This window comes from Myotis davidii, unplaced genomic scaffold (assembly GCF_000327345.1).
Source record: "Myotis davidii unplaced genomic scaffold, ASM32734v1 scaffold370, whole genome shotgun sequence".
Classification (NCBI taxonomy): domain Eukaryota; kingdom Metazoa; phylum Chordata; class Mammalia; order Chiroptera; family Vespertilionidae; genus Myotis; species Myotis davidii.
This window is the reverse complement of record NW_006288615.1, coordinates 6,336,395-6,360,062: the sequence shown is the minus strand read 5'-3', so window position 1 is coordinate 6,360,062 and position 23,668 is coordinate 6,336,395. Positions and strand designations below refer to the sequence as shown.

Here is a 23,668-nt window from a genome sequence, read left to right as displayed (position 1 = left end):
TCGTGCAGCTGACAGAGCCCCTCGAGGCCCGTTCGCGGCCTGCACCCTTAGGACATCAGTCCCACAGAGCACCTGCTGCATTGTGTCCATTTCCCTCCTGCCCATGAGCCCGCGTGAGCGGGGAGCCATCAGTCCCCACGTTGAGACAGACTGCGGCTGTGTTTGCCCCAGTCAGTCTGCTCTGGCTGCCTGCAAGCACCGCCGTTTTGGGGCTGGAAGTCGAGATCAAGGTGCCTGCAAGGTAGGTTTCTTCCTGAGGCCCTTCTGCTGGGGTGTAGGTGGCGGCCAGCTAACCACACTCATCGTGGCCTCTTCTTTTTGTCTGCACGGGAGCGGGAGAGGAGAGAGAGGGGGCTCTCTGAATCTCTCCCCATAAGGGCACTAATCCCATCACAGGGGCCTCACCCTCAGGACCTCATCTAACCCTAATCACCTCCCAGAGGCCCCACCTCTTCATACCCTCACACTGGGGATTAGGCTTCAGCCTGTGAATTTTGCGAAGATACAAACATTCGGTCCAGACAGGTAGGAAGTTTATCTTATTCAAGCTCCTGGACAAGCAGGAAAATGTGGGACGTGCCGGCAGAGGACCTGTTGGTGGTCTCCCCAAACGGGGGTCTCATGAGAGAATCATGATGTGACCAGGTCTGTGCTGAAATCCTAACCCAGCCCTCGGTCTGTAGTGGGCGGAATTGTGTTTCCCCAAAGCCAAGTCCAAATCTTAGCCTACAGTGCCTGTGAGTGTGGCCTTATTTGGAAAAGGGTCTTTGTGGATGTCACTGGTTAGTGGTGTTGAGATGAGATCATTCTGGGTTGCAGGTGGACCCTGAGTCCACCGACTGGGACCTCATTGGAACTTGGAGACGCGGGGAGAAGGCCATGTGAACCCGCTGGAAGACACGGGAGTGATGTATCTATAAGCACAGGAACACGGATAGGGCCAGCAGCCACCAAAGCCAGGAGACAGCATGGAAAGGATTCTCTCTCAGAGCTTCGGGGGGAACCTACCCCATGACGCTTTGATTTCTGACCTCTGGTCTCCAGAATGGAAGCAATATATTTCTGTTTTAAGCTGCCCAGTTTGTGGCAATTGGTTACAGCAGCCCTAGAAGCTCTCTGCCTTGCAGTGAAAGTTTTAATTTCAAGAATCTCCCAACAGGCTTCAAACTCCACACAGGGTCTGGATGGGCACAGGGCAGCAGCTTTGACTGGAGCCCCCATCCCCTTCTGCTAGCTCCTCCTCCAGCCTCCCCCTCAGCCCCTCTCCTGCCCCCTCCTCACCCCTGTCTTGTTCTGTGTATGACACACCCCACACACCCTGGTTGGTGCTACCAACAACTATGTGAAAGTCACATCACCTTGGCAAGCAAAGCTCAGATTTGTGAGTTAGGGCGCTGGAGCCTATGTCCCCACCCAAAGCCTCCGGCGTCTATGAAGTGTCTGCAGCAGTTATTTGCGACACTTGGCTTTTGATGGAGACTGCCACCTTCCAGAAGAGGTGTTTGCTCAGCCTTCCCGGCTGTGGGCAGCAGGAAGCACGTGTCCCCGATGGTTCGCTGAGCCCAGGCCTCGCGCCGGCCCGGGCTGAATGGTGGAAAATGTGGGATGTGCCGGCAGAGGACCTGGTTGGTGGTCTCCCCAAACGGGGGTCTCATGAATGGTCCTCCAGATAAAGCTGCCCTGGGCCTCTGGTTCCAGGTGCGTTCTTCACGAAGGTGGTGGAGTTGGGTGCTACGTCTCTGAAGTTTGAGATCTGGGACACGGCTGGCCAGGAAAAGTACCACAGCGTCTGCCACCTCTACTTCAGGGGCGCCAACGCAGCGCTGTTGGTGTACGACATCACCAGCAAGGTAAGGCTCACCCTGCCCAGTGTGTCTCCATGCCCTTCGCAAGGTATCTGCCTGTGTTCGCCCTGCCCTGTGTCTGCAGTGGGCGGATTTGTGTTTCCCCAAAGCCATGTCCAAATCTTAGCCTCCAGGGCCTGTGAGTGTGGCCTTATTTGGGAAAAGGGTCTTTGCAGATCTCATTGTTTACGGGTGTTATTGGTTAGGAGGGCATGGCTGGTCCTCCCAGAACACCCTGCACCACTATTCAGGACTCTCACTGATGATGGAGTGTGTGTGTGTGTGTGTGTGTGTGCAGAAACAGGGAGGCACAGCTCTGGCTGCACATCCCACACACAGAATATCATCAGGGCAGATGCTAAATACCAGTGAGCAGACACCTAGAGCAGGAGACTGGAAGGGTGGGGCACGGGGGGAGTCATGGGGGCTTCCTGCAGGAAGGTTCTAGCAGAATGTGGAGGGAAGAGCAGGGATAGCCCTGCTGGGTGGGTGAGGTTAGTGAGGTGGCAGGGCAGGTGAGCAGGAAGGGAAGGCAGTGCTGGGAAGCAGGTGAGCCAGGTCAGGGAGGGAAGGGGCTATGTGGGGCCCGGGGCAGGAGCCCCACTACCTGGTCTGCAGGGCACTGTCTAGCCTCCTGGGACTGTTGGTGGGGGAGGAGCTCCCTTGTGGCCCAGACCCCCCGAGGTCGGAGACCAAGCAGATGTCCTCCTTATGGGTCAGGCCGGGTGGGGTAGGGTTGGGTGCGGGGGTGGGGGGGCGCTATCTGTCATATGGCCCATAGGATCATAGCATGCTTTATACAATGTGGCATGGACACCTGCTTTCCTTTCCCGGGATAGCTGATGAAGACTGCCCATAGGATTTGTCTGAGGTTCTTTTTTCCTTTTTGAGGATTCCTTCCAGAAGGCTCAGCAGTGGCTGAAGGACCTGGAGCGGGAGTTCCTCCCTGGAGAAGTCGTGGTGATGCTGGTCGGCAACAAGACGGACCTCAGCGAGGAGCGGGAGGTGACCTTTGAGGTAAAACTGGGGATGGGTCATTATGTCACCAGGAGGAGAAAGGAGTGACTCTGAACACCCCCTCACATGAACAGCCACCACACGTATGCACACACATTCTCACATGTACATCCACAGGTACACACACACACATTCACGCATACACACGTGTTTGCCTGCACACACCCAAGTACCCACTCACGTGCACCCCCAAACCCCCACACCCACCCACGCTGAGAGATGTGGGTTTTCAGAATTTTTCCTTGTGTCTAATACATTCGTGAAGAAGGCTCAAACGAAGAAGTCAATTTTCTTTGCTAGGAACTGAGCAAGGATAGAAAATTTAAACAGCTGTCATTCTTCTAAAAGCATCCACTGTGGAGGAGTAAGAGCTGTGGGAGGTGTGGGCAGGGGCCTGTATGGGGAGCCCCCAGCCCTCGTGACTCGAGTCCTGGGCAAGCCCCATCCAGGAGCACCAACGCACAGCACTGAGTCCGCTCCCAGGGCCGCCTGCTGGTGGGGCTTACTGCTAGGAGGCTCAAGTAGGTCTCACACAAGCTGGAGACAAAACCAAACCAAACCCCCCAAATGGCAATGGTGACCGAGCCACGTGTGGTGTTGAATAGGTGAAGAGAAAAGTGTCGGCTAAGCGTCTTAGGGGACGCTTTGTGAGCGAGTGCTGCGGGTTTGTGGCTGTTTTCCTCAGGAAGGCAAGGAGTTTGCAGAGAGCCAGAGCTTGCTGTTCATGGAGACCTCGGCCAGACTCAACCACCAGGTGACCGAGGCCTTCAGCGCCATTGGTGAGTGAGGGCCCCAGGGAGACGGGGGTGGGGCCATCACGGGCTCTGCCTCATCGGGCCTTCTTCTCTGGTGTCCTGGACCCAACAGGATGTCACTAGGGACTGGAAGGTGAGCGGGAGAGTTGGGGCCGAACTTCATAGCTCCAGGTGAATGTCAGCGAGGGGTGGGGCCCCAGGTCTGTGATGTGCAGGGCTGTGCAGAGCTGGGGGCTCCCTCATCCCACCACCCTCTCTGTCTGTGCTCACAGCTCGAGAGCTGCTGCAGAGGGCGGAGAGGAAGGAGGACCAGACACGGCGGGGAGGTGCCCGGCTGGCCCTAAACCAGGGGCCCACGGGGCGGGCCAAGTGCTGTGCCCGCTAGAGGCAGCCACAGCCACTCCAGGAGGGTCTCGGGGAGGAGCTCCCCCGCCTAGCCCAAGCGCCACGTGGACGGTGGTACTTGACTCTGATTCTCCATTCGCACTGGCGAGTTCCTGGGGGTGTCCGGAAGCTGGCATCTCTCCGAAGAACCACTTCCGAAAGCCCGTGGGAGTCATTCAGGAGAGGACCGGTGTCCATGGCCTCGCCGCCTGCACCCAGACACAGAGTCCCAGTGCCCAGCGGGGTGCACCTGCCCAGCCTGGCTGCTCCTCCACCCTGCTGCTCCTGCCTCCGGGGAATGAAACGGGTCAGAGGGAACAGGGACCTGGTGTTGGGCAAGGCCCACCTGCTTCTGGGAGTGGGGAGAGGACGGAGCAGGCGCAGCGGGAGGTGGCAGTGCCAGGGGAAATGGAGTGGCGGTTTTCTAAAAAAATTAAACTGCTTTCTATAACCTTGTCTCTGGTGCATTTGCAAGGTGGGGGTTTTGCCGCACACGTCCTTGGGGGCCCGTGGTGAGGGACTCAGGAGGCAGGTCAGGCAGCAGGCAGTGACAAAGGTGGCACAGGACATCTCTCCGATGGTGACACAAGTACACCAGCCTGGTCACTGCCTGTCCCGTTCAAGTGGCCAGGAGATTGCTGTGGGAGGTGAGCCCCAGTGGCAGGGGAGTTGTCAGAGGGGCTGTTTTGGGGGTTGTTGGTTTTCATCCTTGCCTCTGGGACTAGGATAAGCAGGTTTGGAATCTTAAACAGGATGTTGTTACCATCTGAAAAGGGTGACTTCGCTACATTGATGGTAAGAATGGACAGAGGGATACCTGGAAAACTTCCGATCCCGTTGGCTTTGAGCTTCCTGGCATTTAAAGGGCACCAGCATTTCTAGGGGCCCCTCCTGTCTGCTCTCTGCTCTCATCCACCCTTTATGAGGACATCGGCCCAGCCCCTGGGCCTGGGTCGCATGTGGGGCTCAGCTGATGATGGGCCCTGGCAGGGGGCTGATCATGCCATGAAGGCCTGGCATTGTCTAGGGGGCTGATCATGCCATGGAGGCCTGGCATTGTCTAGGCTCCATCTCAGGGAGGTCACCACAGCATGGCTGTGTCCCTGCCAAAGGTCACAGCCTCCCTCCTAAGTTCTGGCTGCTGCTCCCTCACTCACCCATCTGCCAGGTGCCCAGAGTCTCTCTGCATCATCACACCTGGGCAGGCGTTATCCTAATGGCAGAGAGTGGGCTCCTGGCAGGCCCAGCTTCTGTCCTGGGGAGATGGAAACAGCCCAGGTGTCCCGCCATTCAGACCGCCCTGGTGCCTATTCTAAAGGACACCTCAGGGGACCTTTCCAGACAAAATCAGAGCAGATGCCCCAAGGCGCTTTCTTGTCATGACCTCGGAGAAAAGCTAAGGGATAGATAAAGAAAAGGGCCTGATGCCTTGGTGGTTTGTTTTTAAATGTTTTTATTGATTTTGAGAGAGAGAGAGAGACATTGATGAGAGAGAGAGAGAGAGAGAGAGAGAGAGAGAGAGAGAGAGAGATTTATGAGATAGAGAGAGACATTGATGAGAGAGAAACATCCACAATATCGACTGGTTGCCTATTGTGGGGGATCAAGCCCACAACCTGGGCATGTGCCCTGACTGGTAATCTTGGTGACCACTTGGGTCGACACTCAACCACCAAGCAACACTGGCCAGGGCTACCTTAGACAATTTTTAAAAAAGATAATTTCACAGGTAAAATCTGGCAACTTATTCCAATATGTGTTGCAGTTTCTAACTGTATGTAATAAAGTTGGACAGTTTTTCACATAATTATTCCCTTTGCTCCCCTGGCCACTAGATGGCGATCCACCATCACTTAACGGACCAGTAGTTTTATTGCTAGCTTTACCCAGTGGCCGGATAAGTTTCTATTGAATGAGTACAAAAAACGTTTTACATAAATGTTAAAGGCACGCTTTAAAATTAAATAGCCATTGCATTTTGAAGTTATTTATTACATGTTCTTACAAACTAATATCTTTTTAAAGAATTCTCGTGATTGGTCACAAGCCTTAGAACAGAAACCACGAGAATTCTCATGGTCCGTCAGCAATGTGTTAAGACCAACCAGGCTGCTCCCAGGTCCTGAGTCTTCACTCCTAAATGCAAGGCGTTCAGAGGAATTTCTGATGCTTTGATGGATGGGACAGAAGTATGGAAGTAAGGATGACATTGATAGGATGCCCTTACATCGATGTCTATTTTACTCCTGTCTTGTCAAACTAGCATTGCTGTGCTAGAATCTATTATTAAAACGCCCTTGGACTCATTTCCACCAAGCCCCCCCGCCAGTGGCTGGATGTGTTGTGGTTTGGGGCCCGGGTTCTCCATCACCTGGGATGTGATCTTCCCTTTCCCTCTCCTGTTCCTCAAGAGGCAGGTGGGACTCAACCCTGCATTGGGATCACCTGGCAGCCTGGCAAGCAGCACCCCTTGCCCAACTGAGGCTTTCGTTAAATTGGTTTCCAGCTCTGCTTTGAGGCCTCCCTGGTGAACCCACTATTCGGGCATGGTGGAGGACTGCTGTGAGGGCAGAGGTTCTGTCTGTCCTTCCTTCTCGGGGGTGTCCATTGCCTGGTACAATGTCTGACACACACACTAGGTGCTCAACAAATGTGTGTCCAACAAAAAGATAGGAAATATCCCCCCCTCCCCTGAAATCTAAAGAAAAAGCCAGAAGCAGCCTCCACTATGGCTGACACAATCATGGAAGGCTCTCTGTGCAGTGCTCACCCACCTCAGCTCAGCCCTTCCCAGAACTTGTGGAGTGGGGGAGACAGTGGTCCTGGAGCACAAAGGGGGGGACGGAGGGTGGCGATGGGGCAGGCAGGCATTTGTTGCTCAGATGCTTCAGGATAAACGGTTCCAGAACTTCACTGGGTCCGGGGAGGCCAGTCTGTGAGCCCACTGACTGCACGCAGCCCAGGAAGCAGCTCCAACCGTTTTTAGCCTGGGTGTGGACCTGGGTTTTCTTAGAGCTGGGGTGTGTGTGTGTGTGTGTGTGTGTGAGTGTGTGCACACATGCACACACGTGGTGGAGGCAGGAGACACACAGAGGTTGGTAAGTGGCACCTCGGAGCAACTCTGCTGACCTGTTTCTATTGACTGTGTCTCCTCTGACTCCCCTGGAAGAGCCCCCTTTTCCCAGAGGGGTGACCCAGGGACCCATACTTCTTCTTTTTTAAAAAAATATATTTTATTGATTTTTTACAGAGAGGAAGGGAGAGAGATAGAGAGTTAGAAACATCGATGACAGAGAAACATCGATCAGCTGCCTCCTGCACATCTCCTACTGGGGATATGCCCACAACCCAGGTACATGCGCTCTATCCACTGAGCCAAATCGGTTTCGGCTATACTTCTTATAAAATTTATTTACTACCTACACTTAGGACAATTTGAGGATCAAAAATTATCTGGCCCAGCCCAGGCCAATGTGGCTCAGTTGGTTGAGCATTGCCCCATGCACTGAGAGGCCACATGTTCGATTTCCGGTCAGGGCACATGCCTGGGTTGCAGGCTCCATGCTCAGTAGGGGGTATGCAGGAGGCAGTCAATCCATGCTTCTCTCTCATAGATCTCTCTCTCTCTCTCTCTCTCTCTCTCTCTCTCTCTTCCTGCCTCTCTCACTGAATTAAATAAAAACATATGTTTAAAAAGTATCTGTAAGGTGTTGAAAAAAAGAAAAGAAAGAAATGTCTCCTCTTGAAGACTCCGGTGAGCACGTGTTGGAGGCGTTGGAGAGTCACCACGTGCCGCCCATAACGTAATTGCTGCCACTGGCGAGAATGTTAGCGGTGCTCACATTACTGGGGCTCGGAGAGGGAAGGGGCTGAGCTCTTTGGGAAACTGGGCTAGGGACCACTGTGGTTGCACAGAACACCCTTATAACTGGAAGATCTTCCGCAAATAAACAGTCGGACCTGGCATTTGTCAGAGTGGCCCAGGCCCCTCCATCGGACACGATGCCTCAGAAAGCCTGGGGAGCACCCGTGCCCACAGGGAGTGACCGACCCACCTCTCAGGGTGGGGAACACGGGACAGAGAGCAGGATAACACCACCACAGGGAACCATCACCTGCGTGGATCTTTCTACAAGACGGAAAGTCAGTGTCACAACCAATAAAAAGAGCAGGCACTACAGAGAAATAACGAACTGCAAGTGTGGCTGTAGACTGGAGCCTACAAAAAAAGATGACGAAGACTTCCTGGCAACCTTGGGGATCTTTGACGACACACTAGATGACATTACGGAACTATTAACGTTTGCAGGGTGCTAGTCATCTTGTGATTACGTGGGAGATGGTTCTTACCTGGGGGAGAAATGTGCTGAGCTTGTAGGGGGAATGCCATGATGTCCGCAGCTTCCTTCCCAAGGGCAGAGAGAAGGGGGTGAGAGTGAACACAGTAATTGCTGTGGGAGCGAAAGGACGGGCATGTGAGGGTCACTGTAATCACTTTCAAACGTTCTCATATGTTTGAAAACTTTCATAATGAGGAGATGTAGAAAACATAAAATCGTCTGCGTCTTCATCTCTCTAGGGACAGAAGGCGTTGAGTTTCAGGGCTGCCCTAACAAAGTGTCAAACAACAGACATGTCCCACGGTCTGGAGCCTAGAGCCCTGAGGTGAGGCGAGGGCAGGGCTGGTCCCCCCGGGGCCGGAGAGAAGCTGCCCCCGGCCTCTCCGGTTTCTGGTGGTTTCCTGCAATCTCGGTGCTCCTTGGCGGGTGGGACATCACCATCTCTGCCTCCATACTCTGTCTGTGTCCCGATTCTCCCTTTCGCAGGGACCCCCCCCCCCCACCCCCTTATTCTAGTACGACCTCATCTTAAGGATTTATGGCAATAACCCTGTTTCCAAGTAAGGACACATAAGAGGTCCTGGGGTTAGGACTTCCACATACGGACTCGGGGGATACAGGTCAGCCCATCACAGAAGGCCACAGCCTGCAATTGTCTGGTGTCCAGCCCTGTATCCAGAGGTGCTGAGTGCTGCCCCTGCTGGTGGGTTAGAGGCAGAGCCAGGCTTGAGCCACATCCTATTCACCTTGGGAAGGTCCTTCCCTCAGGCCCTCTTGGGGGCAGGTCACCACCAGTGACCCTGTCACTGCTCCACCTGACAAGAAGAGCACCCCCCTGCCCCCAGCTGCTGCCCCTGGCACAGCCCCATCTGGATGGTCTGGGCCAGCTCTGCCTCCTCTCACTGGCTGGTGAGCCGTGGACCACCTTCCGCAAATGGAGCTGAGACAGCTGGGTCTGGGGTCCTGCTCTGGGTCCTGGACCCTGGGTCCTACTGAGCTTAGGTGAGCAGGAGTCTGTGGTCAGGGTGGGCTCTGGCGGCCCTGCCAGCAGGGTGCAGGCAGGGCTTCCTGTTGGAAATAAGTGGTTAAACCTGCTCCCCAGCCCTGGATTGGAAGCAGGGCCTAGGGGTGTGAGGTTCACACTCACTGAGCACCCATCCATGCCAGCAGCAGCACCTGTGCCCACCGAGCTCAGAAACGAGGTGGGTAGTACTGTCTTGGGATATTCAGACGTGGAAATTGGGGCTCAAGAAGGTTAAGGGGCTGAGTCTCCCCTCTCCCAAAGCCAGTTACATCTGAGGCAGGACAGGGACACCATGCGATCTAAAACAAGTAGCAAAGGGACACAGTGTGGGCAGGAAGCGACCTAGGTTCGGTCTCCCTGCTGCTGTTTGGAAACAAGCAACTCATAATGCTTTTTCTCCCCCAGAGTACCAACAAGGGAGGTAGAGGACAAGGGAGGGCCTTAGAGAGGGCGGGGCGAGAGAGGGGCGGGGCCTGAGAGAGGGGCGGGGCTTGAGAGGTGGGTGGGGCCTGAGAGAAGGGTAGGGGCTGAGAGAGGGGCGGGGCCTGATAGAGGGGCAGGAGTTGAAAGGGCTATGCTGCCCTCCTCTGGGCTGGAGCAGAGCGCAGCCTGAGCCACCTTTGGGCAGCTTGAGTGGAGGGCACTGGGGCTGCAGGGGACTAAGAAGGTTCCAGCTCCTTTATTCCCTACTGGGCTCTGAATGTCCTCCAGGTTTGTCACCACACAGACGCGTGTAGATGAGGCAGCTGCTTTTATTAGGATTGAAGGGAAAGTTGTCCCTGGCGGAGGGGGCTAGGGTTGGGGGGTGGCTCCGGGGTTACTCCTCCTGCACTGGGTTGTCACCCATCCTGGGAGGGCTCAGTGCCTCCTTCCAGGGGGAAGCCGACCGCTGATTCCACGGGCTCAGCTCCGGGGCATTCCTCAGGGCCACTCTCCTCCGTCCGAAGCGGCCCACAGGCCTGATTCTGCGTCCCGTGTACCAGGCAGGGTCGATGTCCGGGGCTGTAGAGAAAAGGCGAGTCAGTCGCAATCTGTGTTCCCTGGTATGCTCAGTGCCCTGCCGGGTGGTGTTGGGTGCAACTGCCTGCTCCCCATGGAGCTCTGAGCTCACAGGCCAGGCTGGGGCCCACCCACAAAGGAGGGGCACCTGGAGGATCAGGTGGCACCTTTTCTGGGTGGTGTGAGGTGGCTTTGGGAAACAGAATTTCAAACTCACACCAGGACCAAGGACTAGTCCCCTCCTCACCCTCACCATTCTGTGTCAGCAGGGGACCAAGCATACTGGAGCCCCGGCCACCCTGGTGGTGGGAAGCAAACCCTGGAACGTGTGCTGGACAGGGACCCTGGGAAGCGGGTGACGGGCCACTCTGGGTTGAGGACTGCTGAACACAGGCCAACCCCCCAGAGCTGGGCACTTAGTAAGGACGTGCCCCAGGTTAAGAGGTGGCTCTGGGGTGGAGGGGTGGGTGAGGGAGGCTGACATCTGGTTGGGTGGGCACTCACTGCGGGTCTCCATGGAGTGCTGGTGGGCTGGACATGTTGCTCCTCGCAGGGCCAGGCCCAGCAGCAGCAGGCACAGGAACCAGGCCTGCAGCACCTTCAGCCCCCTGGCTCCTCGTCGAGGCCCCGGTCGAGGTGGGATCCCACACGGGAGGGCTCGGCCTGGGGCAGAGGTGGCAGGAGCAACGTTAAACACGCGTGAGGGCGCCTGTGTAGAAAGCTGGGAGCCTTAGGGAATGTGAGTGCCGTGTGTGCGTGAGAGAGTGTGTGCGCACAGGTGTGTGAGGGGTATGTGCAGGCATGAGCTTGTGTGTGCATGTGGGAGGATGTGTGTTCCTGGGAGGATGTGTGTTCCTGGGAGTGTGTGTGTGAATTCTCTGCTCTGTGCTGGGTGGGCATGAACACAGAAGTAGCAGACCGCCTGGCAAAGCCCCGCGCCTCCTCAGGACCCCATTCTGTCCTCTGCACAATGAGTGTTCAATGAGGTGGTCATGTGTGTCAGCCTCTGTGGCTCCGTCATGGGGGCACTGACCCTGTGTCATCAGAAGGAACTGGGAGGTGTGTAAGCTGTGGGTGCAGAGAGGCAGGCTGTCTGGAACAGCTCGGTCTGTCAGTCTGTCTGTGTTAGGGAGCTGGGGGGTGTGGGAGGCCTCTGCATGGCTGTGTGCCGTGCATCAGGCCTGGGCAGGGAGGGTAGAGGTGAGCAGGTTTGTGGGGAGCTGCCTGGAGGAGCCCAGAGGAGCTGCAGGGGTGGAGGGAGCCCAGCTTGAGTCAATGCTGGGGGTTGGGGACTAGGCATGGACCAAGCTTAGGGGCTGGGACCCCAGGGCAGGGTTCTTTCCCTCATTCTGCCCAGGACCTCCTGCCACCTGTCCAGTCCTGCCCCAGGCCCATTGGAGGATGTGAGTAGACAGCTGGGCACTGTAGGAGGGTCCGCGTCCTATGTCTGTACCAAGAACACCCCGGTCCCCATGACCCCTGGGACATGCCACCAGCTGCAGGGCATCCCCCTACAGACAGGGGCACTGCGGGCAGCAGAGGGGCCAGAAAATGCATTTTGTCCTGCGGGTGGAGGCAGTGACCTGCCTGAACTGGTCCGTCCAGCAATTCCTCATGCTGGGTCCTCTGTCAGGTTCCCCACCCTGTCTGTCTCAGGGAGGACCCCTCTGCTCACTTTGACTTTCCAGCCTGTCCCTGAGCCACTTAGAAAGTGCTGTCCACCTGGGTGATTTAAAATGCCACCCTTTTCTTTTTTGGGTGTCACACAGGGGGTGGGGGACCCCGACCAGGAAATGGAGTTGCCTCCCTGAGAACAGAGTGTAAAGAGATGCTGCTTTCTCCTCCCCAGGGGTTGGGGTTCATGCTGGATGGAGGGCACCTCCGGAGAATGTTAGCAGCGCCTGGCTCCTGATCCCCAGGGGGATGCCCTGTCTGCATTCTCAGTGGGGTGCAGGGGTGGCCTCCCCCCTTTGCCTTTACCATGGACAGCACTTGAGTCCTAGGGGCCCTGGGCAGGCAGGAGTGGCCCTCCCTCGGACACATAAACCGTGGGGTGGCTGTCCTTGCCTGTCCCTGCCTCTCCCACCCAGTGCTAGCCAGCCTTGCCGCTGGAAGAGCCAGCGTGGCCTTCTTAGAGCCCGGACCCAGAGGGAGATTTGCAGAGTGACAGTCCCCTGGGCTACTCACCGCTGTTCCCCATGATGGTGTCCTGAGTGTGACTCAGCGGGAGCCAGCCTTCCCCTTTTATAGCCCCTGGAGGAAGCAGCCCAGCCCCCTGATGCCCCCCTCTCCCCTTGGTCCCCGCCCCCCTCACAAGGGGACATCAGAGTCTTTGTCTATTTTCTTTTCCTCTATTTTTTTTTAAACTCTCATCAGCGATGTGATTTGTCCCTTCCTGGGTTATATAATTTCATTTGGGCCAAGTGGTTTTAAAACACATTAGCCTTCCTTCTTCACGCCGGCCTTGGGGACGCGGCAAAGTCAAGTGCCAACAGTCTGGGTAGCGCGTGAGCCACTGCCTCCCACACAGAAAGGCGACCGTGCGGCCACTCCTTCACCTCCTCCAAATAATGGTGAACGGAGAAGTCGCCACGCCGGACACATGGTGAGAGGAGAAGTCGCCACGCCGGACACATGGTGAGAGGAGAAGTCGCCACGCCGGACACATGGTGAACGGAGAAGTCGCCACGCTGGACACGACGGTGTTACGTCTCCACGAGCCTCCTCAGTCTGTGGCTTTCCATGGCGACATTCTCATGCACAAACTACTCTCATCCATTTCATTGCTTAAGATCGGTTCCTCTCTAGGCTTTTACAAGTCTTCATCATTAATGTTTTCAATGGGCAAGTTTATTAATATCAGGAAACAAATATGTTGAATTTGATTGTAAAAGCAATTTATACACCTCTGGAAAGAAATGAACACATGTAGAAAAATAGAAAAAAACACAGAAAGAAAACACACAATAAAAGTCAAAGCAGCGGATCGTTTTCACAGGTGATGTGCTTCCTTCTGTTGGTTTCCCACATCTTTTCTGGGTCAGTTCATCATATTTATATGTTTTTGAGTCTCATTCTTCTCATTTAACAGTTATGTCCTCGAGTTGAAATAACTGACAATATTCTACCATTTAACTTGGACCTAGACACCTAACTCACTTGTATTCGGAATAATTAGATTATGTCAAAGGTCACTAAGTGCTGTTGAGTGTAGTGTCAGGGAGCCTGTCCTGGGGGAGGAGACCTGGGTGGCCCCCTCAGGCATGTAGGCTTGTGATAGGACATGTCATGTGACCATCACTTCTCAGAAATTCTTCAGGGCTGTACCTGCCCCTCCGGGAATTGGCTGCCCATCCTGGTGGCCAGCAGGCTCCCTGCGGATCTGGGGTCTGTGAGCACTGGTGAGGGGGCAAGTGACTGGTGCCTGGGCAGTGGAGGGTGGGTGCAGGGCTGTGATGGTGGCTGTGATGGTGAGGTCACTGGGGATGGATTCCCTCAGAACTGGGGGTGTCTCAGCGGTAGTGGTGGCCAAGTGCTCAGGGGTGTTTCTTATGAATTGTGGCGAAGGACCGCTGTCCGGAGATGTGCTCCTGTCTTGGAGGCGGGCCCTCTGGGTGGTCCCCACAGATGTGTGTGCAGTCAGGGCCACCTGGAGGCAGCTGCCTGGGCATCACCACGGGAGCATGTGTGTGCACATGTGTATGTGTGCACGTGTGCCAGTACAAGTGTGTGGGCACACATATGCCTGTGTGTACATACACGTGTGCCTGTATGTGTAGGGGGACAGTAACCCCTTTTAGCAAAGTAGCTTTGTCACAGAGTGGCATTGGTGCCCTACCACTTCGGGCCTTCACCAGTGGGTGTCTGTAGGCAGTGGGAGATGAAAAATTAAAGGTATCAGTTGAGGAAATAAACCCTAAATAAAATATTTTTTCTTCTATCACCATTTATTCTCTTTACCCTCTTCTACCTCCCCCACCCCTTTTAAATAAAATATTAAAGAAATAAATTCAGCAATGTACTAAAAACCTAATTATCTTGACCAAGTAAGGTTTATCCCAGGAAAGCAAGAGATTGTTAGTGTTGGAAAAAGTCATGAGGTGACTGAGGGGAGTTGAGAAGTCTGGAGTTGTCTGGGAGACACAGAGGACAGAGTGTGGTCTGATGAGGGGCAGGGAGGGGCAGGGTTGGGGTCTGGGGCCTGGGGTTTCTGGCTCCAGGGCTGGGTGGCTCGGATGGGAGCTCTGTGGATGGGAGAATGGATGAGTTCCGTGGTGGCAGGTGTTGGAGGAGCTGGAGGGATGACCATGCGACTGCTCTGTGCATTAGTAGCCCCTTAGGGAGACCTTGGTCATGGACCAAACACAGTATGAACAGAGCACAGGTGGCCGTGAGCAGGTTCTGGGGCAGAGCACCCCCTGTCCTGTTGTAGGAACACACAGGGACACGGAGGGCAGCCAGAACTGCCTCTTCTTTGACTCCTAGGAGCTCACTTTGACTTTAGTTTACTTTATGAATAAGGGCGGGTGTCCATAAAAAACTGGCCTCCCTTTCACTTACAAGAACCTTTTAATCATTTGTAGCATTGACTTGGGAGCAACACCCTATAACCAGCCTCCGTTCTGAGAAGGGGCCACCAATCCCAGCATAGCCTGAGGCTGGCTCATTCCGTCCCCTGGAGGCTGCCTTTGCACCGGGAGCTGTCCTGGACGCAACCCTGTGGTGACCTGACAATGGCTCAGGGTGGAATCTGTGCAGCTGTGGGTGGGCCTTGCCCAGTCAGGTCAGAAGTCTCATCATCAAAGGCCCTTGGGCATCACTTCTCCATCTTCCTCTTTTGGGTACCATGTGAACTGGACAAGACACCCATTGAGAGTGCCAGGTTGAAGCTCACCCAGCATCACTGCAAGAGTATAGAAATCACAGCAGCAGCTCCAGGGCACTGCCTCGCACCACGGGCTCCATGTCCTGCTCTGCAAGACAGGCTTAAATTTGATCTGAAGTTTAAATAAACCAGGGAGCCTACAAAGCCACAGCTTGGGATGGGACGATATGATCAGTTTCTGTGCTCAAAGGCAGCTCTGGAGGCTCACAGTGGGCTCCTCTTACACCTGAAAGAGCCACACAGACACCCAGACATAGCCCTGAATCTTAGCCTGTCTGAGATGGTGAACTTAGGGCTCATCTATGGAGCTTATGGCAAGAGGCCGGTGGGCACCACTCATTGGTCCTGGCCCTCTGGGCCCCAGGCTGCTGCCCCGTGTACATTGCCATCACCCCCTCTCCCCATAGGTCCTCTAGGTCTGTGTCTGGGCACTGATCATATGCCACTCCTACCATGTGTATGCTCTGCCCTTGAACAGAAGGTAATGTCTCCCAGTCTGTGATCCACAGATGAACTTGCAGAATAGGTATATATGGGGGGCGGGTGTCAGGGGTTCTATTCCTCTCTCATTATTCGGCTGATCATGGGTTCAGTTCCTTCCTTGTAGTGATGCCCAATTTCCTTCTCCAATTACACCCACACAGAACACACACACACCGGCCTGGCCCACACTCTGATGCACGTTGTCATTCCTTTCTGTTCCATTCATGACATCATCATAAGAAAGGCAGCAGTGAACGGGGTGAAAGTTCTTGCTGAATAGGTTTTCTGTGGGTCCTTCAAAAAATTTAAACAACATTGTCCTGAAGGAAAGATGTAGCTTAGATGTCTCTCACGGATCAGAACAGGCTGGCCCGGTGGCCTGGGAAGTTGTCAATGAATAGGGGTGAGCAGCTGCAGGTCTGAGGACCATAGTCGTTTCACAGGTGGGGTTCCATCACGGACGGCGTGTCTTCCTGTTTCTCCACTGGATGGTGTAGAATGGAGAGTGCAGGGCCGATGGGGGGACATCATGGCTGGGGGGGAGGGAAAGCAAGGCGGGCTGCTCTGTTGCTCTGTCCTGTTCCCAAGAACCTCTCCCGCTTAGGGCTGGTGGGTCATTACAGGTTTCTGCAATGCACAAACACACATGCACAATAAGCATGCACAGATGGGTATGCACACACATGCACAATAAGCATGCACAGATGGGTATGCACACACATACACACACAAGCATGTACACACATGCACACACATGTACAATAAGCATGCACACACATGCACACATAAGATTTTTGTTTACATCTTTTGCCAAGTTTACGTGTTACTTTACCCCAATTTTCTTCACTCCGAGGACTTAATACCAATAAGTAACCTGCCAGGCCACAGAATTTCGAAGACACCTCAGAGAACCGGATGAATCCTTACCGAAAAGCTGTGGTGGGCAGAGCCCCGCCTGCCGTTGGGGTTTCTCTGTGTCAGGGAGCCGCGGTACACAGATTTCCGATCAAAGGACTCGTCATCTTTGCCTTTGGGGAAAACACGGGGGCGGGCTTATTAATCACACACTCACCCCAAACAAGTGTCGTTGCCTCCCAAGAAATGAACCAAGTAGCAGAAAATGGACATTTCCCCCTCGGAGAAGTTTTCTCAGTACTCAATAGTTTCAGCAAAGCACCCACATCTTAGCAACTGTGCAAAGGAACGCTCTCTTTGGAGCAGGCATGAAAACCCTACTCCCTGGGCCCAGAAATGTTCACCGGGGGCAAAACAATAGAAAGGTCCTTGCACTGGTGTGCGGTCCCTACTGGGGATGTGCCCGCAACTCAGGTACATGCCCTTGATGGGAATCGAACCTGGGACCTTTCAGTCCACAGACCGATGCTCTATCCACTGAGCCAAACCGGTTTCGGCCACTCCTTTTCTTTACTTTTGTGATGTGACAGCCGGCCTGAGGGGGTGGACCTCATCCTCAGGAGAGGGTCTCTCTTCAGGGCCTTGGTTGTGAAATCCATCACAACAGAGGGTCCAGCAGGTGCAGGGCGTGAGCTGCTGCGTCCCACAGATGATGTGGAAATTCAGAGCCCTGCTTCGACGCCCCAGAGCCCATCCCTGCCGGCGGGGAGGAGGGACGCAGGCGACTCTTACCTTGACTTTCAGGGGAATTGCTGAACTTCCCCCTCAGAAGGTAGGGCCCCGCCATCACCTGGAAGGAAGGAGACACATCTGGGCTTCACTCGACTGGAACTTAGAAACACTGGGGGCCAACTTGGGACCTGTCATTCTTCCAGATTCTAAGTAACCGGGTGGACTGCTTCTGCTCTTTGGCAGTATTTGAACCGTTAACCACATTAAAATGCATGCCGTCAATCATTTAGCACCCAGTGGCAGAATATGAAAGGGAGCTGCGGACATCGGGAGGCGTGGGCTGTGAGGGCTCCTCCCGCACCCACCCTTGGCTCAGTGTGTCTGAGGCCACCAGCCTGTGAGGCTTGCCAGTTCTCCACCACCCCCTGGACCTGCCATGCTCTGGAGAAGGGGGTCCACTTTTCCCTCTTAGTCTGGCCTTTAGGGGTGGGAGGGAAGCACGCACCTCAGCCCCATCGGAAGGGCCTGCAGGTGGGTCCTCGGGACTCTGGCCCAATTTCCCAGCAAGTCGGGGCAGAAATACCTGGAGGACAAGGAAGAAGCCTGTACATGATCGCTGCCCTGTGTCCCCTCCAGCCACGGGCCAGCTGGACACAGAGCGGCGTTTCCTTCAGCAGTCGCTCAGGAATGCGGGGGAGGCACGCTGGCCCTGCCAGACAGGCCACTCAGTGCTCTGGGACTGGGGCACGGCCAGGTTTAGCAAATTAAAACACAGAACGCCCAGTCTGCTCTGAATTCCAGAGAAACAGCAAGTCATTCCTTAGTGCATGTCCCAGTACACACGGGCTACACTCACACGGGAAGATGATTCGTCGTTTATGTGACATCGAGCTTTAACCAGCGTCCTGTGTTTTACCTGGCAGTCCCATCTGGGACTCTCCCAGGAACGTCTTTCATTCTCGGCCAGGTGTCCTCACCATGTGCTTTTACCTGAACATCCCCGACCTGACCCAGGAGAGATGCCGTGGGAGCCCCTGCTGCCCTCCCCACCCCCTGTTCTAGGCACACCATGTCAGTGGCAGTGTGTTAAGGTGCCAACACGGGTGGCATCCTTCAGGTGCTGCTTCTGCACTCTGAACCGTGCCCCTGGTGTCTTTCAAATCCTCATGGGAGCTGAGGGTCCCTCTTAAAGCACTTTCTCCAGTTAGAAAACAAGTAATAAATGAAAAAGAGCTCCCACAGGGCACAGCTCACGATGGCTGCTAGGACACTGAGGCAGCAGTTCAAGGAGGGGGGGATGGCTGGCCCGGGGCTCTCGGTTTCACGCCCTGGGGTGGCCGTGTGGGGCTGGCCAGGAGTCCGGGCACCCAGGCCCCAGGCACTGCAGCGTCCACTCACCGGGAGCTTAGACCTCCTCCGGGGCTTCCCTGAGGGCTTCACCGTGAGCCCTGCAGCCCGCAAGGCTGCGATCCTGGCCTCGATTTCTGACACCTAGAGGATCAGTGAAAACAGACATCACTCAGGAGTCCCACCTCCGGTCACAGTCCTGGAAGAGCAGCTGCCCTCATTCACCAATTTTACTGTTTTCTCCTTAAGATTTTACTGTGTTTCCCACCCAGATGTACTTTCTGGGGTCCCATTCCATGCAGGTGCCATGAGTGTCGGGGAGGGGCTGGTCACCCCCAGCTGGGAGCAGAGTCTGAGGGACAGGCCCTCTCTTCTCTGTGGGTCCCTGGGGGGAGGGCTGAGCAGGGCCCAGTCACTGTGACTGTCCCTGGGAGGCCTGCTCTGTCCTCTGACCTTTGTTACCACCGACACCTCCGCCCTTACACCGAAGCTCTGACCCACGCTCCTCGGGCCAGAATGTGGTCCTGAGCCCTGGGCTGTCCGAAAATCTCAACTGCTTCTAGAGAAGCCCCTCCATGGGGTGGGGCAGGGGGAGTGCCCGCATCTTCCTCCAGTGGCTACAAACCCCGCCCGCCCCTCTCTACAGCAAAGGGGAAGGGACGGGGTGAGGCAAGAGGGGGTGGGGTGTGATTCCCACAGGGACCCCCAAGCTCCTGTTCTGAAGCTGAAGGGGCTCTTCTGCATGAGCCGTTGGGGAGGCCCTCCCCTGCTGTCACACTGTCAGGGCCCCACCGCTGTCTGTCTAGGGGAGCCATTCAGAGGCCAGCACGGCCACCCTGTCCTCCAGCTGCGACAGCGCCTCGTCCGGGGTCCTGGCGGTCTGCATGGGGCCCTGGGGGCCAGGGGGGCTCTTTTCCCATCTGTGTGTTTGGCCTGCAGACGTGCACACCTAGGGCAGGAGAGACTGCAGGCTTCACCAACAAGGACCTCATCCTACCATCCTCTTTTCTCTTCACTCCTGGAGCTGGGCGGGCAGACGGCCAGCCAGGGGCTGGGCACTCTGTGGCCCTTGTCGGGCCCCCTCACTGACCTCCAGGGGTCAGCTATCTGCCCTGGGCTGGGCTGCTGGGTTGGCTACAGACTGTTGACCCCTGGCCCTGGCCCTACCTCTGCCCGTGTCCTGTGGAGACTGAGGGGGGGCGGCCTTACCTCTGGGGTCATCCGGGGGAGGTCCTCCAAGGAAGTGCTCCTGTCCGGCTCCGCCCCTTTGTCCTTGCCCTCCTCCTCGGACGAGGCCCCCTGGTCACTGACATTGCTGGTCAGCTCCTCCAGCTTTCTCTTCAGGGTCTCCTCCTCCACGTCCGCCTCCGTGGGCTTGCTGGCACCGGGACCCTGAAATGAGCAGCGAGCGGGTCTGGTTCAGGGGGCATCTGTGCGCATTGTACTTAGAGGCCGGGCTCCGGGAGGGTCGCACCCCCGAGCACACCTGAGCTCCCGCTGAGCCGTGTCTCTGTCCACTCTCCACGTGAGCTTGCCCAAGTCCCTGTGCTGGGCCCAGTCCTGGCCGCTCCTGGTGATCCTGATGCCACCAGGCCATCGAAGACCCACCATTTATCTATTACACATTTATTTTTAATTGTAGTTTACATGCCATATTATATTAGTTCCCCGTGGACAGCAGAGTGATTTTCCATGAACACACCTGACAAAGCCATCCCCACAACGGGGCTAGCGCATCTGTCAGCGTGTGTGGTGTGGAGGCTGCTACTGGCTCTGCTCCCTGTCCTGTACATGACACCCCGAGACTTATGTTACAGCTGGGAGTTGTACCTCTTACTCTCCCCCTTTTCTGCTCAGCCCCTCACTCCCCTCCCCTTTGGCAACCATCTCTTTGTTTTCTGTATGAGTTTGTTTCTGTTTTATTTTGTTCATTGTTTTCTTTTTTTAGATTCCACATATAAGTGAAATCATGTGGTATTTGTCTTTCTCTGTATGACTTATTATTATTGTGTTGTTAATCCTCTCTCAAGACTATTTTTTTCCATTGTTTTTTGAGAGAGTGGAAAGGTGGGAGAGATGGGGAGAGAGAGAGAGAGAGAGAGAGAGAGAGAGAGAGAGAGAGAGAGAAATACCTACATGAGAGAGAGATACATGGGCTGATTGATTCTTCACATGCCCCGAGCAGGACCAGGGATCAAACCTGCACCCCTTGACCAGGAATTGAAGCTGAGACTCCTTGGTGTGTGGGCTGCCACTCTAGACCAGGAGTCCTCAAACTACGGCCCACGGGTCACATGCAAATACAAATATTGTATTTGTTCCCGTTTGTTTTTTTTACTTCAAAATAAGATATGTGCAGTGTGCATAGGAATTTGTTCATAGTTTTTTTTAAACTACAGTCCGGCCCTCCAACAGTCTGAGGGACAGTGAACTGGCCCCCTGTTTAAAAAGTTTGAGGACCCCTGCTCTAGACATTGAGCACATAGACCAGGTGTCAGTACAACTTATTTTTTAAAAAATATTTTTACTGATTATCAGAGAGAGAGAGGAAGGGAGTGGAAGAGAGAGAGAAACACCAATGTGAAAAATGACATGTATCAGCTGCCTCCCGCACACCCCCTACTGGGGATCAAGCCCGAAAGCCAGGCATGTGCCCTGACTGGGAATTGAACCTGCGACCTTTCTGTGCACTGGACTAAGCCTAACCAACTGAACCACACTGGCCAACACTTTCTGTACAACTTATTTCACTCAGCATAATACCCTCTTCATCCGTCCATGTTGTCATAAATTGCAAGATTTCATTCTTTTTTTTTTTTCAGCTGAGTCAATTCCCATTGTATATATGTATCACCTGTTCTTTATTCACTCATCCATTGCTGGGCACCTGGGTTGCTTCCATATCTTGCCTATTCTAAATAACGCTGCAGTGAACGAGGGGTGCATAGATCTTTACTAATTATTTTCTTAGTTTGTGCTTCCGGGCCCCTTTGTTAACAACAAAACCACCTTTAACAAAGGGGCTTCCGGACCCTATCTCCAGGTGGGCCAGTAGACATTCCACCACTGACATGCGCTTACTCATTCCAAAACCCTGCAGCCGAGGAACAGAAACAGTGGCCAGGACACAGCCCACTCCCACCAGCAAGACCCAGCACCAGCCCCTGGGAAGCACCAAACTCCCAAACCATGGATGGAACCCTGAGGCCGTCACCCAGGCCCTGACCCAGGAAGGGTGACCAAGACACCCATCTTCCCACACCAAGGGCTCTGGGACACCCAGCAAAAGCTGGGAGTGCACCCTGTGGAGATGAACAAGGCAGGAGGGGTGACAGGTTCACCCAGACTAGGGAGCTGGACCTGAAAGGCCGACGGGGATCGTTTCTGGGGGCAGCTCCTGTCCTGAGCAGCACAGGGAGGCGTGAACTAACGAGGCCAGGCCGATCAAACGAAAACTCATTATCTGGCAGGAGCTACGGGTCACTGGTGGGCCAGGAGACAACTTCAAGTGACTAAACATACAACTTCCTCATCCCTTGAATCACCAGGCTCTTGAGTCACCAGAAGCTATTAGTCCCCAGACGGGGACATGAGAAAATCAATGCTTGTTCTGTTTTCTCCAGGCCCAGCGGACGCAGCCTTCCTGCCATTATCTCTCTCGAGGCTCACCTGGGTTTAGCAGAGGGCAATGGCCCTTCCGGTGGAAAGGTCCTCTGCATTGTTCAGGCATTAATTAGTTTGGTCGTCACAGCCCCGTCACAGCCCCGAGAGCCCTGAGCCGGCAGAGCCTCCGAGGAAGAGCGAAGCTGAGAAATGTCACCTTGAGGGTTTCGCTCTGGAGTGGCCTGGAGGGGCCCTGGTAACTGAGCCCACCTCTGGTTGCACTCAGAGTCTAAGAGACAGCAGTCAATACCTCGGAGCAGAGAGCCCAGCAGACAGCCTGTGCCCCTGAGGCGTCAGGACGCTTGGCTGCCACTTCAGGCCTGGAGAGGAGGGCCCGGACCCACCAGTGCCAGGAGTGTCATTGTGAGATGTCACTTAAGAAAGATAAACTTCCCACGATGACAACTGGGACCATTCTCACCTGGGGTTGGGGAGGTGAGCAGGAAGTGGGGGTAGCACAAAGGAAAGGCAGCAGGCCGGCAAAGGAGCCGGGGGTTGGGGTGGCGCTTTGAGCAAGGCCAGGTTGGCACCCAGGCCTCTCAGGGGAGGGGAGGCCTCCGGGACAACATGCCCACCACAGATAGAACAGCCCTGGGTTCCTATCTGGTACTGAGAGCCACTGGGCCATCAGACATGCCCATGCAACACCTGCTTCTCAGGTACCAGGAGCCACCTCCCTGCAGCTGCTGAGCCTTCCCCCCTCGGCCCCCCAAATGGCCACGGCTTTGGAGGTGGCGTCTTCCCCTGTGTGAGCCCCAACTGTCAGGGTCATCATATTACCAGACTCGTATGGACGTCAAGTATGAACGGGTGCCTTCAGCTTGTGGGCAACAAAACCAACATTTATAACTTGCAAGCACAACACAGGCACAGGCCATGCTTAAAAGGAACAGCCATAATTTGGGACTGGCGAGGCTCCTGTGGGGAAACCGAGCCCGTGTCTGCAGCCTGAGCCCGTGTCTGCAGGCTTCGATGTCCCGGGGCCGGCTCTCTGGAGTGGGGGGCTCACTCCCAATGTGGTGAGGGTTAAGTGCCGGGGCTCCGTTTCCTGCTCCCGCCACCTCAGCCCCGTGGAAGTGTCCTGCGTGCGGCATGCTGTGCCATCTTTGGCCTCCTCTTGGGAGTCTTTCCTGAAAGTTCCTCACCCAGAAAGTCCTAACCATGGGTACAAAGCAGAGACAGGTGACCGATCACAGGAGGATTTGCCCCAATAAAACATTGCTCTGGAGAACTCCGGCCACGTCTGTGAGTCTTGGGGACTGCTCTATCCTGGAGGGAGGTCTCTGTTCTGGGGGAGTCTCTATCCTGGGGAGAAGGTCTCTTTCCTGGGGAAGGTCTCT

At 55.1% G+C, this 23,668-nt stretch overlaps 2 protein-coding genes across 7 annotated transcripts in view; one reads left to right on the top strand and one right to left on the bottom strand.

Annotated features, from left to right (window-relative positions):
- RAB17 (RAB17, member RAS oncogene family) overlaps nt 1-4,451 on the top strand; it is a 16,045-nt gene extending 11,594 nt beyond the window's left edge. For all 4 annotated transcript variants that reach the window (XM_015561891.1, XM_006760470.2, XM_006760469.2 and 1 more), the window contains exons 3-6: nt 1,699-1,850; nt 2,736-2,861; nt 3,547-3,640; nt 3,889-4,451. In XM_015561891.1, coding sequence (XP_015417377.1) covers nt 1,699-1,850; nt 2,736-2,861; nt 3,547-3,640; nt 3,889-4,001 — 485 coding nt within the window. In that variant the 3' untranslated portion in view covers nt 4,002-4,451. The remainder of the gene's footprint in view (nt 1-1,698; nt 1,851-2,735; nt 2,862-3,546; nt 3,641-3,888) is intronic.
- Nucleotides 4,452-14,145: 9,694 nt separating this feature from the next.
- Nucleotides 14,146-23,668, bottom strand: part of MLPH (melanophilin) — a 30,150-nt gene continuing 20,627 nt past the window's right edge. For 2 of the 3 annotated variants that reach the window (XM_015561889.1, XM_015561890.1), the window contains 2 exons: nt 19,875-20,057; nt 19,464-19,614 (listed from right to left, as the gene is read on the bottom strand). In XM_015561889.1, coding sequence (XP_015417375.1) covers nt 19,468-19,614; nt 19,875-20,057 — 330 coding nt within the window. In that variant the 3' untranslated portion in view covers nt 19,464-19,467. Of the gene's footprint in view, nt 16,359-16,658; nt 16,760-17,378; nt 17,437-17,823; nt 17,902-18,716; nt 18,810-19,463; nt 19,615-19,874; nt 20,058-23,668 lie in introns of those variants that run through there. The other variant, XM_006760468.2, reaches the window with a different exon arrangement.